Source organism: Hoplias malabaricus, chromosome 9, assembly GCF_029633855.1.
Source record: "Hoplias malabaricus isolate fHopMal1 chromosome 9, fHopMal1.hap1, whole genome shotgun sequence".
Lineage (NCBI taxonomy): Eukaryota > Metazoa > Chordata > Actinopteri > Characiformes > Erythrinidae > Hoplias > Hoplias malabaricus.
Window position 1 is genome coordinate 7,645,547 of NC_089808.1, and position 17,932 is coordinate 7,663,478.

Here is a 17,932-nt window from a genome sequence, read left to right on the forward strand (position 1 = left end):
AACAAACCTGCAGTTTGAACACCTGCCGTAAAAAGAAATTTGCACTGTTGATGTTTTGTTTGTGTTCTTGAAGTGAATATAGAAAACCACACTCTCAGCTCATGTCAAAACTCACAAGCCTGACTGATCTCAGGTAAGTCTGGGTTGGTCTGTATCTGCTTAAAAACCTTTTAATACAATGTCTACTTATAAATAACATTACAAGCTAAACGTTTGATAGACATAGCAGCAGAAACTAAGGGAGGTGGGACTTTAGCAAACAGTTTGTTAGTGCAAAATTTGTAAGTACCTCTACAAAGTCATGTTTATGAAACACAAATGTGCTTTAAATCCATTAATCAACTCATGAATGGAAGCAACTAAAATCAACATCGTCATCACATTTCACCTGGACTTTCTGGCGAGGGCTGGATTATCGAATAAATTGTGTGCGAAATATCACTTACCCACTCAGGACAACAATGAAATCCATGACGTTCCAGCCATTCCTCAGGTACGAGCCCTTATGGAACACAAACCCCAGGGCCACAAGCTTGATTCCAGCTTCAAAACAGAAGATTCCAATAAAGTAGGGTTCTGTTTTCTCCTGTTGGGCACAGATAGATAATTGTAACTGTAAGAGTGAGAAGATATTCTTGCCTAGTCTGTGAGACTAATATTGATACAAATTAGATGCTAACAACCGACTTCCAGTTGTAAATTTGCACATAACCTTGCTAACTGAGTAGCTTCTGTTCACTTATTGACATGCAAACATTCAAGTTCTTTAACCACATGAGGCAGAATGTTCAGTTAAAGCTGTTCTTTTCATTCTCTGAGATGATGACTTCGCTGAAGGCTTTCTGAAGTTTTCCTGGTTGAAATACTCGATAAATCCATTCAAGATGGATAAAAGACCAGTCAGCTTGTCACATTGAGAAGAGTGTTCCATCAGAAATGCATCAGCCTCTAGATCAGGGGATAGCAACAATAGGGGCTTCCAAAGTTCGCATGATGTAATTAATTACATAATTCATGTTGGGATTTTAGTGAGAGAATATTGGATGAAAGCGAAACAATACTGGGAATTCTGTCAAATGCATGAAGCTGAAGGATTCAGTGTTTAATTTGAGCTGAACCCCGGCAGAACAAATCCAGCACCTCTCATTCCAGAACCTACTTACCTGGATCCAGCACCATTCTCAATCACAGAGCTCTGCTGCCACTTATTAAAAGAAATCCACTCTCCCTGTAACCCGTATGAACTGGAGAGTCAAACTCTACGGCAGAACCAATCACAATCTCTGTTTCAGCTAGGCGCGGGACAATAGGAAGTCAAACTCAATGGCAGAACCAACCAGAATCTTCTTTTCAGGTAAGGACGGGACTTCTCCAAACAGTGGTTCTTCTCAAAGTATGAGGTCTGATGCCGGTCATTAATCCAATCAAATATCTTACTGAGAGATACAAACTAATATGAATACACTTGCTCACAGGTGGATTTACCAAATGTCAGTCAATGTTCTGTTTTGCTTTTTATGGATTATTTTATTATTATTTATTTATTTGTTACATAACAGTCAGTGCTTTCCTGATCCTTTACACTCCATGGGCACTTGCTAGATCACCCCAGTCTCCGTGTTCCCTAACCTCATTATTTACAAATAAAGTCCTATGCTGGCCTATATAATATTAAACTGTATGACATATAACATATAAAAAGCTAGTTTTATGCCAGATTGACCCTTTTCAGTTTGAGCAAAGGACCTGGACATGCTTAACTTTAAAAACGCTTAACTTTACTCATTCTAAAAGCTAGCATTCGGAAACTGCAATCCCTTTCCCTGTCATTATGTGACATACAACACGTTTACATTTACAGTTTCTGTCTATGAATCACAGAATCACAGGGACCAGGGAGTGTGGGCTTCACATTTATGACATGTGGTTGTATATTAAGCAAATGCATCTCAGATTTTGTTTATGGGGAGATAGTCATGACTAAAGTGTTCACTCATGTCCCACCTGGGCATTCAAACCATAAACTGTTCTAGAGGAACGGACCCTTTGACACTCAACCAGTGACTAATGCACCATACAGTCTGTTGGTATTAATATCACACAGAACCAAGTGCAATGATAAACATCTATACGTCCACACTGTACTACAGAGACTACAGCTTATTCAACATCATGAAATAATCAGATGAATCATTATCTGGGTGACTCATTTTGCAATTGTCAGTCTTGGTGCACATTTGAAAACGCAACTGCTTATTTCAGGCCTTCTGATTTTAAAAATATCATTTAATAATTACCAGCAGTTATTAAAGGGTTGAACTGGAGATGAAGTATTTATTAGTGTTCTCAAATTAGCATTGTAATATATTAAACAGGAGCTGTGCTGAAGCTCAGGCCAATTCACTTTTATTATAACATCTTGCTTTGCTTATCATAGTGCTATTATTCTTATGGTGTATTGTCCAGAAGCTACAATGCATTATTCTGTGGCCACTATGAAATTAATGTTTAAGATGTTTTTAAGATATTTATGCTAATCATGATATTGGTACAAATATATATTTCATGAACACAGAAGCGATATTAATCTGAATGTTTAGAGTGTAGATTACGTCCCTCCATTTCATCGATGTGACAGAATTCACAGTTTATATGGTTTTGCTACAATACCCAGCATTTATTGCACAAATACATCATACAAACCTTGGGAATCCTTGGGATGTAAAACATTCTGAATGCTAGAATAGACACTCATCTATGAGCTTATGAAAAGTTAGCCCCCCAGGCTAACTTTAGATTTACCATGGTTCATGAATGTTTCAAGAAATTGATGATTCTAGTTTTATTCAGGACTTATGTACAGATATTTTGTAACTGTTCTGACAATATCAGAACTAATATTTGTTTTTTAATATTTGTTTTTTAATATTTGCATTTGTCAGCAGGGTCTGTTTTACTGGTCAACCCAAATAACCAGAACCACATCAGAATAGGCAAGTTAAAAATAATAATAATAATAATAAAAACGTTCCTCACCAGTCTTTTGGACATGGGCGTCTTGTCCTCTCCAGGAAGATGCTGCTCCAGAGCCAGTACGATGCAGTTGGCTATTATGGTGGCCAAGATCATGTACTCAAACGGAGTGAAAGCATAGTCAAGGATGGTTATGTAATAAGAGGAGCTAATTTAGACATCAAAGATCAAAGGCATGCATATTTTCACACCTGATTTACCAATAATCAAACAATCTAAAGACAACAGTCAAGAATGTGCCCTGCTTCTCTGAGGCAGATCCCCATCCTTTCTCTTTCTAAAAGAAAGATGATTTCCTGGAGAACCACTTTTGGTTTCCGTTAAAAGATGATTCTTTATTTGAATTAGTTTATAAGTGGGAGGAGGTTTGAAAACCTGATTGACACCAGGCCAGAAACCATATTAAAAATAAGTTTACGAATTATAAGGGTGCGGTACGGTGGTGCAGCAGGTAGGTGTCGCAGACACACAGCTCCAGGGACCTGGAGGTTGTGGGTTCAGTGTTGCTTCAGGTGACTGACTGTGAGGAGTTTGGTGTGTTCTCCCTGTGTTCGCATGGGTTTCCTCCGGGTGCTCCGGTTTCCTCCCACAGTCCAAAAACACACGTTGGTAGGTGGATTGGCGACTTAAAAAGTGTCCGATGACACTTTTTATATGTGTGAGTGTGTGTGTTACCCTGTGATGGACTGGCGTCCCCTCCAGGGTGTATTCCCGCCTTGCGCCCAATGATTCCTTGTAGGGTCTGGACCCACCGCGACCCTGAACTGGATAAGGGTTACAGATAATGAATGAATTATAAGGATGTTTATTCACAATATATTAAAACCTTTAGTATCAGAAAATCAGAAATGTGCATTTCCCATTAGTCCACTGTCCAATCATTTATGGTTTTTATTATCTACCCATAACCGGTGCAAAGCAGTTATCTCTTAACAGTCCTTTAAGGGGTTACTGCACATGTACACATCAAGATTCTGAGGAATTTTAAACTGATTCGCAAAGTATATAATATAAATTCAACTTAGTATTATTTAGTTTTGAATGTTCTGAAAGTTTTCTGGTAGTGTGATGTAGCCTATAAAAATGCCCTACCTGTAGCATTAACACATGGGAGCATTATCTGACAGAGTGATGTGCTCCTGTAGGACAAACTGACAGCAGAACACCAGACCCATAGGTGAACAACAAGAATAAACTTAAAACATAAAGTAAACTACAATGGAGCATGGCATTATTTGTGAAAGAGTCTTCTAAGCTTACAGTTTGGAAGCTAATGTTAATATTATTAGCATTTATGCTAGTGTATGAAGTCGTGATGTGTTTTGGGTCCAGATGAAAACACAGTTACATTTCAACACAACCAATGGCGCTAAGACAACAAATATGCTCGATAGTTACTGTCAGTGCACATTCTCAAAAACATTAAAGGAACATATGAACATTTCACTTGTTCAGTTCATGTGCACAGTTAGTTGAGGATCTGCAGCTCCTACCAACGTAAAAACTGTGAAATAAACCCAAGTCGGTTTGTTGTGTTCTGTTTCTGTATGTCTGAAAACTTGCAATTAGCCATTCTAATTTTGTGCTACATCTTACACTGTGTGCAGACACATTAGAATTGTCCTGGCCGCTCTTCTGGTGGAACAAGACATGGTAAATGGAGTATATCAAACATAATGTGCATCAGGTAGGTTCATTTATTCATTATCTATAACCCTTATCCAGTTCAGGGTCGCGGTGGGTCCAGAGCCTACCTGGAATCATTGTGCGCAAGGCGGGAATACACCCTGGAGGGGGAGCCAGTCCTTCACAGGGCAACACAGACACACACACATTCACTCACACCTATGGACACTTTTGAGTCGCCAATCCTCCTACCAACATGTGTTTTTGGACTGTGGGAGGAAACCGGAGCACCCGGAGGAAACCCACGCGGACACAGGGAGAACACACCACACTCCTCACAGACAGTAACCCAGAGCGGGAATCAAACCCACAACCTCCAGGTCCCTGGAGCTGTGTGACTGCGACATCTACCTGCTGCACCACCGTGCCGCCATCAGGTAGGTTACAGTAGCTATAAAGCAAGGCAGGCTAGTTAGCCAGAACAGAACTTTTAAGGTCACGCACAATTACCAAAAACTATTTCTATTTCAATCACATGCTGTTGCAATAGTCTCTCAGAAAGTTTTTTAAATAAACTACAGCTAGAAATATTTGTCTTACTGATTCTTCTTACTACTTTAATGTTTTGTTTTTCCCCTTAGTTATCTGCAGTGGAACAACTCCAAAAATCATTCACTGAAATTTCTGGAGTATAACTGGCACTTCATAGCCAAATGGGCAGTTGTTGATATCACAGTGTCATATTCAAATCCACACTAATGGTTCTGACTTTGAAACATGTCCAACCTCCAATAGCTGATGATGGGTCTCCATAAACCATTTGAACGGTGGCCTTTCTGTGTAGGCGGCTCTACCACAGAAATCTAATACTGCTTCCAGGCCTTATGCTGTAGCAGAAATCTCATCTATGACTACACTCTTCAAAATTAAAAGTCCTAAATGGTTCTCGGCTTGGATGCATGGTTCTAGTAGAGTTTCTTTAAACTTGAAGATGCTTCACACTCACCTCTCATTCTGAACTTCAAAAATCCACCCATAGCCTTGCAGCAGAATATTAATGATAGCAAAGAAAGCCTGGACTATGTTATACAATTAATTCCATTATAAATTTCAAATGAGATGATCAAATCCTCTGGATGGAAGATGATTATTCGAGTGTGGAGTATGTGTCTTCAGAGACTGAGTAATTCTCCCCTTCATTATTAATTTCTTGCCACCACCATAAATGGTGTCATGAACCCACAATGGTCGCCATGATGAGGCTGTGGGATTTTGAGTGATTCACACTGAGAGGACGGCGTCCACACAACAACGAGCTGCTATAAATAGCCACGGGTTTGAAGAGAACTTCCCACATGCAGTTCATTCTTTACACCAGCATCAATCAGCTGTATGTAAAAGGCTTTCAGAAAGGCCATAAACAAACATCTCATTAAGCATTGGAGGTGACCATGGTCAGCATCACATTTCATTCTTCACCATTTCGGGCAAAAATGATCAAACAAATGACGGTAGAGATGATGGAGGGATGAAACATCTGGGTATGACACATAGCAGTCACAGTGCTGTCACAGTGTCAACAGACCCTCAGAACCATCACCGTGAGACACTGTCACTGAAAGCAGAAGCAGTAACACACAGCCAGCCCAAAATACCCCACATTAGAACTCCAGGCTATTCACTTATAATGTGTATATCTCATTAGTTTTGATCTTTAACTAATGTGTACGAATTATTATCTGGAACAGTGCTTCTAATTACATACTACAGGCAGTTTCCCAGAAAAACATTACGCCTAGTTCTGCGCTAATTTCCTCTAATGGCTGGAGAGCAAAATCTGTAAATCTAGTGTGTCCCTGACTGAACAAAACCGTGTATCTCCGTTTTTGAGGTTAGTTCTTTCATGACCCTCTTAGAAAACATTAGCTGACATTTACAACACATGAGTATTTCATGACAAACAGAACAATAGAAAGGCTCCAAAATGACTTTGAATGAATTGATTTACATTGAATTTTCCATATCCTTTGCAGCTGATTATTTATAGATGAGGTTTTATTTCAATAGCATCATTACAATACCTTAAATGGGGAAATCTGCTGGTTTTTAAAAATCATGTCATTTCAACTGTTAAATATATGATGTGATATAAGTGATGTCTGGTAGAGAAACCTGAATTTCTTTGCAATGGCTCAGGTCACAATATCTACCACACAAACGCAACCACTTTATTTACTTTATTTATAAGAGTGCTAAATATGGAATACTATATTTTTCAAGCAATAATTGATTTCTGAGGAAAATCACATACACCACCTAATTGGTAACTTTCAGAGAGATTAAACGTCCTCCAACTTATCACACTGTGCCTGTGTTTATACATAAACAGCTGGTCTAGACTAATATGCCTGAATATGCCTGTTTAGTTCATGAATGGTTTATCTAGAACATCAGATCCAGGGTCAGTCTTCTAATAGTATTCGCTTATAGTTCCTCTAAGGAAGAGCCAATACAGAGCCATCATCACCCTGCAATTTGTCATTAGTATATCCATAGCCTTAAGAGCAGAATAATAATACCCATCGTATGTCTTAGTGATCTCCGCATCTGTATTTCTCCAACAAACAAAGGTATTTAAAGTCAGTGACATGAATACGAATCTCTGCATGCACGTTACAATACATAGTTATGTAAATCACACGTCTTCCACATGGTAGACTAAAAGGCAGGGTGTTTGTGGTCATGTGCTCATCCAACATTTCTTGTTAAACAAGAGTATTAATAGAGAGTAACTACATTAAGTGTCTGTATTCTTCTGGGACGATTTTATTCTAGATGTTGGCAGATTACTGTGAGGATTAGAGAGGTCAGGATGTGATGCTAATTGAAACACCACTCAAGCTCATCCCAAAGGTTTTAGATGGTGCTCTAATCACACCAGAGAACACAGTTTAACTGCTCCACAGCCCAATGCCCAGAGGGCTTTATATCCCTCTAGCAGACATGTGGCACTAGGCATGACCCCATTCAGTAGAACTTTCCCATTCTATTGTTCAATGGTATTACTTGAAGATTACAAAAAAAACAGTGGGTGCAGCTCAAGCCCTTGTCTACAGTAGGTGCATAATAAACTAGATTAACTGATTCTTCAGAAGGAGTGTCCATAAACGTCAGGATATGATGTAAATTAATCTGTAGTACAGTTCAGGATTAATTTAGTTTACATTCCATTAAATCATTGACTCATCTTCAACTAATGGTGACAGAAAATCTCTTCTTTTGATTCGGATTCTGGTCATAGCTGATGCTCTGAATGCACATTTAAGCCAGAAAGCTGCAAGCAAGAAAACCCACTATGACCCCAACATCCAAAGTTCAAGGTCAGACCACTTTGCTCTGGTAAAATTACAGAATGTTACAGTTATAAAGGCCTGCCTTCTTTACATTTTTACTGTCTGGGAGTGAAGCAATGTATTTCCATCAGTTGTATGGAGCACAATAAGCAAAGTATTGTTTTCAGTGAGGAAGTGGGCGTTACACAGGCCATAAGCAAAATGTGTTTACAAGTGGTGCAGTGCGGCTTTTAATCCACTGAAACTTGGTAAGATAAAAGACGTGCAGAACTACTGATGTTTGGTTGTTCCTATGAGCATATAGAACACAATCAGTGGAAAATATTTTCAGGAAAGTATTTTCTCTATATTCACAAGTAATATATTCTCTTCATAACAAAATGGACAAATGGCCTTTTTCTGTGCCAGACAGTGGGTTCTCAAGATCGAGAACCCAAAACCTACAGCTGTAAAAAAAATACAGAAAACCAAAAAGTGCTCTCCATTGTGAAGACAACTGCACAGGCCTCCACACTAAAGCTACAATAAGTTTGGACTTTCATAGTCCAATGACATGTTAATAAGTTAACACTTGCAGCATACTCTGGGAAAAATTAATGAAAAAATATGCTACAGTTGATATTCTATGTTTTAAGTATAGGTTCTGTATTGTCATATCAACAAAACTATTAGCTACTATGCTTTAAATGTGAAAAACAACAGTGATATTAAGGTTTGATTCTAAAGAGGAGAAGTTAACTGATGTCCAAACCTTTGCATACAACTATGCAACAATCAGAAAAACGTTTTAAAAAATGCCTCCTTGTTTCTTGTTGCACTTTGTAGTTGGACAATAAAGACTGTAATCCATCTATTGCTATTCATACTTTGTTAACCCTCTTACACTATGTCAGGACCACCACTGAGCAGGTGTTATTTGGCTGGTGTTGTTTATTTGGCCTGTGTTTGTTTTGCTGGTATGAGTGGATCAGACACAGCAGTGCTGCTGGAGTTTTTAAACCCCCAGTGTCACTGTTGGGCTGGGAACAGTCCAACAACCATAGAAAACATCCAGCCAAGAGTAACCTGTGGGCAGCATCCAGAAATCCCCTGAAGAAGGACTAGAGGTCGACCAACACAAACTGCAGCAACAGATGAGCTTCTCTCTCTGAATTTATATTTAAAAAGTGAATCAAAGAGTCAGGATAGTTTTTTTTTATATAAAATGGCCAGTGAATGGACACCGTGGTTAAAAACTCCAGCAGCATTGATGTGTTTGATCCACTTGTACCAGCGCAAAAACACATTAACACACCACTATGGCAGTGTTTGAGATTGATCCCCCGTCCAAAAAATACCTGCTCAGTTGTGGTCCTAATTATTGTATAACAGCTCAAAGCAGAGCAAATTACAGTCTGTACTTTCAAAAATATCAAGCACAGCTATATGAAAAGTGGAGCTGATAAAATGGACAATGAGTGAAGAAACTTAATTTTAAAACTCAGGTTAAACCATAAGTAATAGTTCCCTGAATCTTGTCAGCCATAAGGGCCACGTGTTTCTCCGACACATATACAGTAACATTCTGAAAATAAGTACTGCTTTGGCATGTAACTATACCCTACGGTAAACAAAAGCTACTGTTAACAATAAATAAACCTTTAAATAAAATAAACACTGCATGGAGTTGAATAACCTATTGGGATAAAGAATTAGCCATAATCAGCACTGTACTTTAATAGTCCTATTTCAGCTATTTCAGTTCCTAGAACTTTGGCTGACCTTATAGGGCCTTAAAATATATATATTTAAAAAAAAAAAAGATTTACCAAAGATTCCATAAAGGTCGCATTGACTTACGTTCCCACAAAGTTAGTAATCAATAAATGTATTGAATGTGTGACATTGTATCTATCTATTTATCTATTGGGGCTGGGGTGTTGGAGATAGAGAACAACTTAAAATAGATTGACCATGTTTGAGTTTGGACTGATTCTTTCCATTCAAAATTTGGCCCTAAGCAAAAATAATAAAATAATGTGTTTATCATTTCTTTTATTATTATTGAAACCTGTTATTTTCTGTTCATACCAAAATTAAAAACTGAAGCCCTGTATTAAAGCGCCTTGTTTACACCAGAAAACTCATGATCATGACAGAAACTGACGAATATACCTTTTAACTGTGTTTTTTAAACGTTACTAAAACAAGCACCACATTTTATCAACCAGAAGTAATTCAGCTACTTCAACTACTGATTGATACTGGGAATGTTTTCAAAACATTGACAAAAAATGTGCTAGTTGGAATTCTGGCGAAATGAGCTAATTGTTAGCTAAACGTTTCCAAAACTTTGGATACATTTAAGGGGCCTCTAATATTATAAAAGTAACAAAAACTTTCCACAACGTAAATATCATATAAAAAACCTTGTACAGATCTGTGTAATATGAATGTCCTGGCACATTAATAAAGCCAGTCATTCTGAACGTCAACAACTGAGTAAATTAACGTCCTCTAAGATTAAAACTGAACGTTAGGGGAATGTTCCTAGAACTAAAATGTACTTGCTACTCCCAGTTCGCAGGAACGTTCCCAAAACGTAGGTTACCTGTAAGTTATTGTTTATTAATGGCTTATTATTATTAAATAACATTGTAATGTAATGTTCAAAGGCTGTAATATAACGTTTATAAGCTGTTTATCACTTCAAACGTGTTAGTTGCCACGCTCAGTGGGTGTTTTGAACGCGCAGGTTAACAATATGAATATTTATTGAGAACGTTCTAGAAAAAAACCGTCGAATTGAAAACATGGACAGCAGAATGGTAGGATTCTTAAAACGTGTTTAAGGCAGACACATTGTAGCTGGGATTGAACTGAATTCGCTCCACGTTGTTTGGAGACTCACCTTGCGAGACTGTACAGTTTGACAACAACGTACTAACGGCACTAAGCGTGAAGGATATGGCCACTCTGTGATCCTCCGCGCGTACTTTCTGATGATGTTGTTCTCGGCGAAGATGAACAGAGACCTGTTGACGGTGAGGCAGTTTTGTTTGGCCGGGATAGGGTTATAAAGGGCCATGGTCCGTGCGCGCTGGGCTTTGGCTTGCCTGGCGGTCACTTCGGCGCCGTTTCCCTCGCGCTCGGCGCCCGCCTCTCGAGGCGCTTCCCCTTCAGGCTGACCCATGCTGAGGACGTGGACGAGGTGCGGAGAAAACCAAGGGGAAACAAGAAAGGTCCTCCTTTCACTCCATAGCGAGGACACCTGCGCTGCTCGTAGAGTCCCGCTGTTTACATTCCATTAACTTTTGTTCTCGGGCAGAGTTGTCGTTGCCGCTGAGGCTGGGTGTCCTGGACGCAGCGCCAAAAAAACAACGTGCATCTCCAACTGGACCGTCTACCTGCAAGCTTAGAAACCAGAAACTTGAAGAAAAAGACCCTCAGGACGCGCCTGCAGCCTCGAGCTCAATCCCCAGCCTGGGTTTTTTTCTGCTGCTGCTTCTTCTCCCAGTTTCGCCGGACTCATGTGATGTAATGAACACATCGCATCATATCATCTCTTTCTGATGAAAGGGCAGAAACCAAGAGAGGCACAAATCCTGCGCCTTCCTTTGCTCTGACTTGGTGGGCGCGATCACCAGCAGCTCTTAAAAAAAAGAGAAAAATCTTTCAACACTCCACCTCCCCCTCCCCATCACCACCACGACCACCACCACCATCATCATCATCACCATCACCATCCCTCCACTACCTTCTCCCACGGATTTCAGCGCAGCAATTCATTTATTTCCCCCAGGCTCATTGGGACATAGGAAAATCAGTTACCATGGCAATCTGTGTACTCAGAGCTCCAGTCTCAATACTCTATTGAGTACATGCAATCGGTGTAAACAGCTCTTTTACACGTACGAATTAGGGGGAGATGTTTCTATTCCTCCCCTAATGGATGAAGGGGTTCTTTTGCCCTCAGGGAGTGAAGTTTCTTGGTTGCATATGAAGCTGTAGGATGCAGAAACTCCCCACAGAAATCCCATTCGGAGTCCATGCCGTCTTTGTATCTGTAATTAGGAAGGAGCATTATGCAGGCGGCTTGTTGTTATATCATCTCTGTGGGTGCAACCTGTTGGCCGTGTTCCGATCTCTTTGGATGGAAAGATGAGGGCTGTATACCCCTCTAGCAAACGCTTGTCATGTGCAGCTGCTCCAAAGGGGATCATACAAGATACACAGAGCAATCACACTCATTGTTCATTTTATCAGCTCCACAGATCGTACATGAGCACTTTGTATTCCTGCAATTACAGACTGTAGTTCATCTATTTCTCTGCATACTTTCTTATCTCCCTTTCACCAGTGATACTGACCTAGTGGTGATGTGTGGTGTTGGTAAAAGTAGATCAGACACAGCAGTGTCGCTAGAGATCTGAAAGTCCCCAGTTTCACTGCTGGATTGAGAATAGTCCACCAAAAAATAACCACCCAACAGCGTCCTGTGTCCACTGATGAAGGACTAGACAACAACCAACACAGCAACAGATGAGCTACTGTCTACAATTTGTCTAACAGTGTGGAGGACACACTGTTTAAAAACTCCAGCATCACTGCTGTGTCTGATCCTCTCATACCAGCACAACACACACTATCACCATCACTACGTCAGTGACAAAGAATAATCCACCACCCAAATCATAGCTGATCTGTGGGGGTTCCTGACCATTGAAGAGCAGGGTGGAATGGGGATAAGAATGTAGGCAGAGAAACAGGTGGACTACAGTATGTAATTGTAGACCTACAAAGGGCTCCGGTAAGCTCTGTGGAGCTGATAAAATGGACACTATTTGTAGATACAAGGTAGGTGTTCCTGATCCAATAATTATTCAGTGTATATGTTTACAGCTGTACCTCTGTGGCTTAATTATATAGACCATTATAGTCAAAACATTGTAGACTCCTCTGCTATTGAGTGAGTTCAGTAGCGCACACACAGCTTGCGTAATCTCCACAGAAAAGCACATGAGCCTAAGGTCGTGCTATCACTCCACCAGAGAGGTTATAAAGAGTGGAGCGTGGTGGAATTGCATTTTCTGGAGCGATGCGTTCAACGGGGATGAGCTTGACTGCGGGCTGTGATCCAGAACTAATCATCCGTCATCAGTACTCGACCTCATTAACACTTGTGTCTGAATGCCGTCAACTCATTACAGCAATGCTCTATTAAATAGTTTAAATCCTTCCTGTAAGCTTGTAAAGGAGTAGAGGCTGGGGGCCAACAACCTCCTTATTAATACTCCCCAGTTTCACAAGAAATCACATCTGTCATATTTATCGATATTCCCTTCCATCATAAATGTCATTTTAGAAGGCGGATCCTTGCTTCAGATTCACAATTTTCATATTTCAAGCATTTAGTTCCACCTTTAATGGGTCCGTTTATGAGACTTATTTGGGTTATTCTCCAGCTTCTTATTGAATACTCATTTCCACCTCAAACAGCTATGCAAAGCTAAATCTAACACTGGTTTTGTAAATAAAACTAGCTTTGAAACACTTATTTCCCATTTTATCACTTTAAAATACATCACCCAGTGTACACCGTGTCACTAAAACATCTACCTACTAGTGAAACGATTATATTTGCTGTGTACTACCAAGCTTGATTTCTCCATTTTACCTGGAGTGCTCAGAATGGTGGCACAGTGGTGCAGCAGGTTAGAGTCGCAGTCACACAGCTCCAGGGGCCTGGAGGTTGTGGGCTCGATTCTCGGTCTGGGTGACTGTCTGTGAGGAGTTGGTGTGTTCTCCCTGTGTCCGCGTGGGTTTCCTCCTAGTGCTCCGGTTTCCTCTCACAGTCCAAAAACACACGTTGGTAGGAGGACTGGCGACTCAAAAGTGTGTGAATGTGTGTCTGTGTTGCCCTGTGAAGGACTGGCGCCCCCTCCAGAGTGTGTTCCCAATGTATTCCCAGTGTATGCCCAATGATTCCAGGTAGGCTCTGGACCCACCGCAACCCTGAACTAACTGAATGAATGAATGAGTGAGTGCTCAGAATTGCAGTGAAAATAGCTAACAAGACTTCGCAATGAAGCCTGCAAGACAAAGGGCTTTTATACCAAAATGGCAGACACAGGAATCATGTGACCAGTTCTAAAATTCTGGTGAGAGTGACCTCTGTTGGTGTGGAGGATTGGCAGCAGATGTGACAGCGATGCTTTTCAAAAATAATTCTTACTCCTTAATTTGTTTAAAACACACACACTCCACAGAGAAACACACAGGAATCTGCCTCAGTTTCTTTAAAACTAGCAAACAATGGTATTTACACAATCATTGTTATTCACCGTCTTCATATGAAACACACAAAACACAGTCCTAACACCTTTCAAACGTCGCCATGCCTCACTTTCTTTATATAAAACACAACCCATGGTGTTTACTTTTCAATCTAAACGTAGGCATCTATACTTTTATATTTTTAAAGAAATGCTTCGCTGTTACCTGTTCAGGAGAAAATTATCCAGCTCTGGTTCTGTTCTGTGGTGTTGCTGCTTCTAAACTGCCTCCACTTTTCAAACACAAGGCCAATATTTCCTCTCATTTTACTCCGTCTCTGGTCATGGTCATTTTTAAAAAGGCAATGGGGCTTTTTGGGTCTGTTAAATATAACATTAACTATGTTCACTTGAGCATTTCATGGCTGCAAGAACTATGTTTGCAGACCTGTCAATGCAGTGAGTTTGGACTGTAATGTGATTGGACAGAGGGCGGGATCTGAGGCTGAAATTCCAATAGAGCTCTGCTCCGGACTGGACACTTCTCATAGAGAATATACTGCTTCAGCAGTGCTCTCAGGGATACTAGTGCTTCAATCTAGCCTGTGGCCTTAATCCATGACCAGCTTGAACATTTTATGAGCAAGTACAGTAAATATATTACAGATTGCTCCTTTAAGTGGCCGGGTGCAATCAACTCCTCACATGATTGTTCCAAAATAAAGCCTTTCAAGAAGGGAAAAGACTGTCACTGCATCAAACAGGAGACCCCCCCCCCCTCCCCTATATACATATAGTATATATAGCCATATAGGGACCCACTTAGGGACCTTTATAGTTTAAGGGGTTCAAATCACATTGAACACACCCTCTTCTTAGTCACCAATATTTTATACCATGCTTCCCACATTGCAGCAAAATGAAGGGAATATGACTAAGCAGAGAGAAACCTTTCAGGCCTTGAGGGCATGCATTGGTGTTATTGTCCACTGGCTCAGTGGGCATACATTCTGATACTGTCCACTAAATAAACTGAGTAGGAGTTGATATGTCACAGCCTCCAGGGTGATAGGCTTTGGTAAGAAAGTACAATGTCTGTTTGAATGAGTTAGAAATGCATTTGTAAAGAAATATAAAAGTTATTTGAAGGTATAATGGGCATTTCTTCAATCCCATTAGACAACTGCAATTCACAAGTAAGCTCACTGGATGAATGTACATAAATCATCCTTATTTTTTGTATCATTATTTTTTTGGCTAAACAAAAATAAAAGGAGACAGATAGACACACCTCTGAGGCTTTTTGGATTTGTAGGCCAGAGTGTAGCTGTTTGGCATGAGGAAATGCAGAGGCAGCCACCAGGACTGAAAAGGCCACCTACCTGGGAGAGTGCTTAATGTAGGGCAGCTGCATATAGCCCTCACGTTAGCTTTATAAATAATCACATACACACAAACATATGTTTTCATTCATTGCGGGGACATTATGAAAAACTCATTCATTCAGTGATCTACCTTACCTTATCTAATATCCAATCAAATGAAGCCTTAGCGAGTCCAAGAAAAATCAGCATGCATCACTCTCTCTGTCCTCTCTCTCTCACCCACAATATTCATTCATTCATTAAATATTTGTAAGCGCTTATCCAGTTCAGGGTCACGGTGGGTCCAGAGCCTACCTGGAGTCATCGGGCGCAAGGCAGGAACACACCCTGGAGGGGGCGCCAGTCCTTCACAGGGCAACACAGACACACACACACACACTCACACCTACGGACACTTTTGAGTCACCAATCCACCTATCAACAGACCGTGGGAGGAAACCGGAGCACCTGGAGGAAACCCACGCAGACACTGAGAGAACACACCAACTCCTCACAGACAGTCACCCGGAGGTTCGAGCCCAGCTCCAGGTGACTGTCTGTAAGGAGTGGGGTGTGTTCTCCCTGTGTCCGCGTGGGTCTCCTCCCGGTGCTCCTGTTTCCTCCCACAGTCCAAAAACACATGTTGGTAGGTGGATTGGTGACTCAAAAGTGTGTGAGTGAATGTTGCCCTGTGAAGGATTAGCGCCACCTCCAGGGCGTGTTCCTGCCTTGCACCCAGTGATTCCGGGTAGGCTCCGGACCCACCGCGACCCTAAACTGGATAAATGTTACAGACAATGAATGAAGTAATGAAGTCTTTTGGACTAATGGCCATGCTGATAACTAGCTTGTCAATACTGAATGTCATGAATATCCTGTTTAGAAATCAGAGCTGAATATCCAGTTCTAAAACTTTACTAACCTGTCTCACTGCAGAAGGCCCAGGGATGCAGTAACAGAATGGGCTAAGTGCCCAAGCATCATCAAACCATTCATAATGACAGTTTCATGAATATTTCCTATCCAGGTCACTGTGCAAATATATTATGTCAAAAATAGATCATGAAATAGTTCTTAAGACTGCTCCCCTTTTTGGAAACAAAGAGAGGAGGGGCTCAAACTGTGCACCAAAAAAGAGGAGAAAAACCTGGCAGTAAGAACATCCATCCCACTAGAGATCACAAGACAATGACTGTCATTAAACTGCTGCTATGGAAATTATCCCAGAATCGCCCATTTGTTTATCAATCTTTTATATTTCAGCCAAATATGCAAATATCACCATAGTGATTCCCTCACACCTCTTAATTTGGGCCTTACCCTGGCATGCCCAACACTTCAGGCCTTACTGAGAGCAGCATGTGCTGTCATAATTGTGACAAATAAAAGAGTACCAATGGCAGCAGTGCTGTCAGATCATCTAATTGGGTCTGGTACTGGAGCATAACAATGCATTTGTTGCAGTTAGAACCATCTGGAACCTTGTGTCCAGAACCCTATGCAGAAGCCACTGTTTAATTTCCACTCCTTATGTTCCTGAGGTTCCAACTGTGAAATTCGGCTTTGTATGATATTCACAATTAAGCTAATAATCAACCTCATTTGGAGCTATGTACACTGTATCCAAAAGATTGTAGACCTATTACAAGAAGTGAATTCAGCTACCTTACACCCACTGTAGACAGAGAAAAGCATTGCACAGTATGGGGCATTGTGCCTAATGTCAATATGCCTAGAGATATGTGAGTATTTAGAACCCCAGCATTGGACTAAGGGCCAGTGCAGCTGGGTTTGCTGGAGTGATGGAGCTACATTTAATATCTTTGGTGCAACTTTTTATTACTACAGTACCTAACCTCAGTAATATTGAGTGCTATCAAATCCTTATGGTAATATCAATATAATATACCTCCTAATAGATTAGATGTTGTTACTGAAAGCCAGTACTTTTTTTAGTACCTGCTCGCACCTGGTTCCATGGGACCCAAGAAGAAACTAAACATGACATGTAGACCTTACAGAGTGCTGACACATCTCCCATTTACTGTATAAAGCCTTGTTTCGACTTACGTGGTTTTGCGTCGTAAACGTCGTAACGTGAACTTCGTGTTTGGTGTGCGTGGTGGAAGAATACGCGGTTACGCGGCTTACTGGCGGTTAAGTGTAAGTGCTTACAGTATGTTATTTACATACAGTATGTACGTATGTTCCGACTTACACCGAAAATCGGTTTACGACGCGACGTAGGAATGAGGAAATGCAGGACCCCCTGTACAGACCTCCAGCACAAACTATCACAAAC

General features: G+C 40.7%; 1 protein-coding gene across 1 annotated transcript in view; it reads right to left on the reverse strand.

The window, feature by feature from the left end:
* Window positions 1-11,603, reverse strand: part of cacna1eb (calcium channel, voltage-dependent, R type, alpha 1E subunit b) — a 73,623-nt gene extending 62,020 nt beyond the window's left edge. Inside the window, exons 1-3 of the mRNA XM_066682062.1 lie at window positions 10,961-11,603; window positions 3,037-3,142; window positions 447-586 (exon numbers count right to left, since the gene is read on the reverse strand). Of these exons, the coding sequence (XP_066538159.1) occupies window positions 447-586; window positions 3,037-3,142; window positions 10,961-11,184 (470 nt within the window). The 5' untranslated portion in view covers window positions 11,185-11,603. The remainder of the gene's footprint in view (window positions 1-446; window positions 587-3,036; window positions 3,143-10,960) is intronic.
* Between the last annotated feature and the right edge of the window lie 6,329 nt (window positions 11,604-17,932).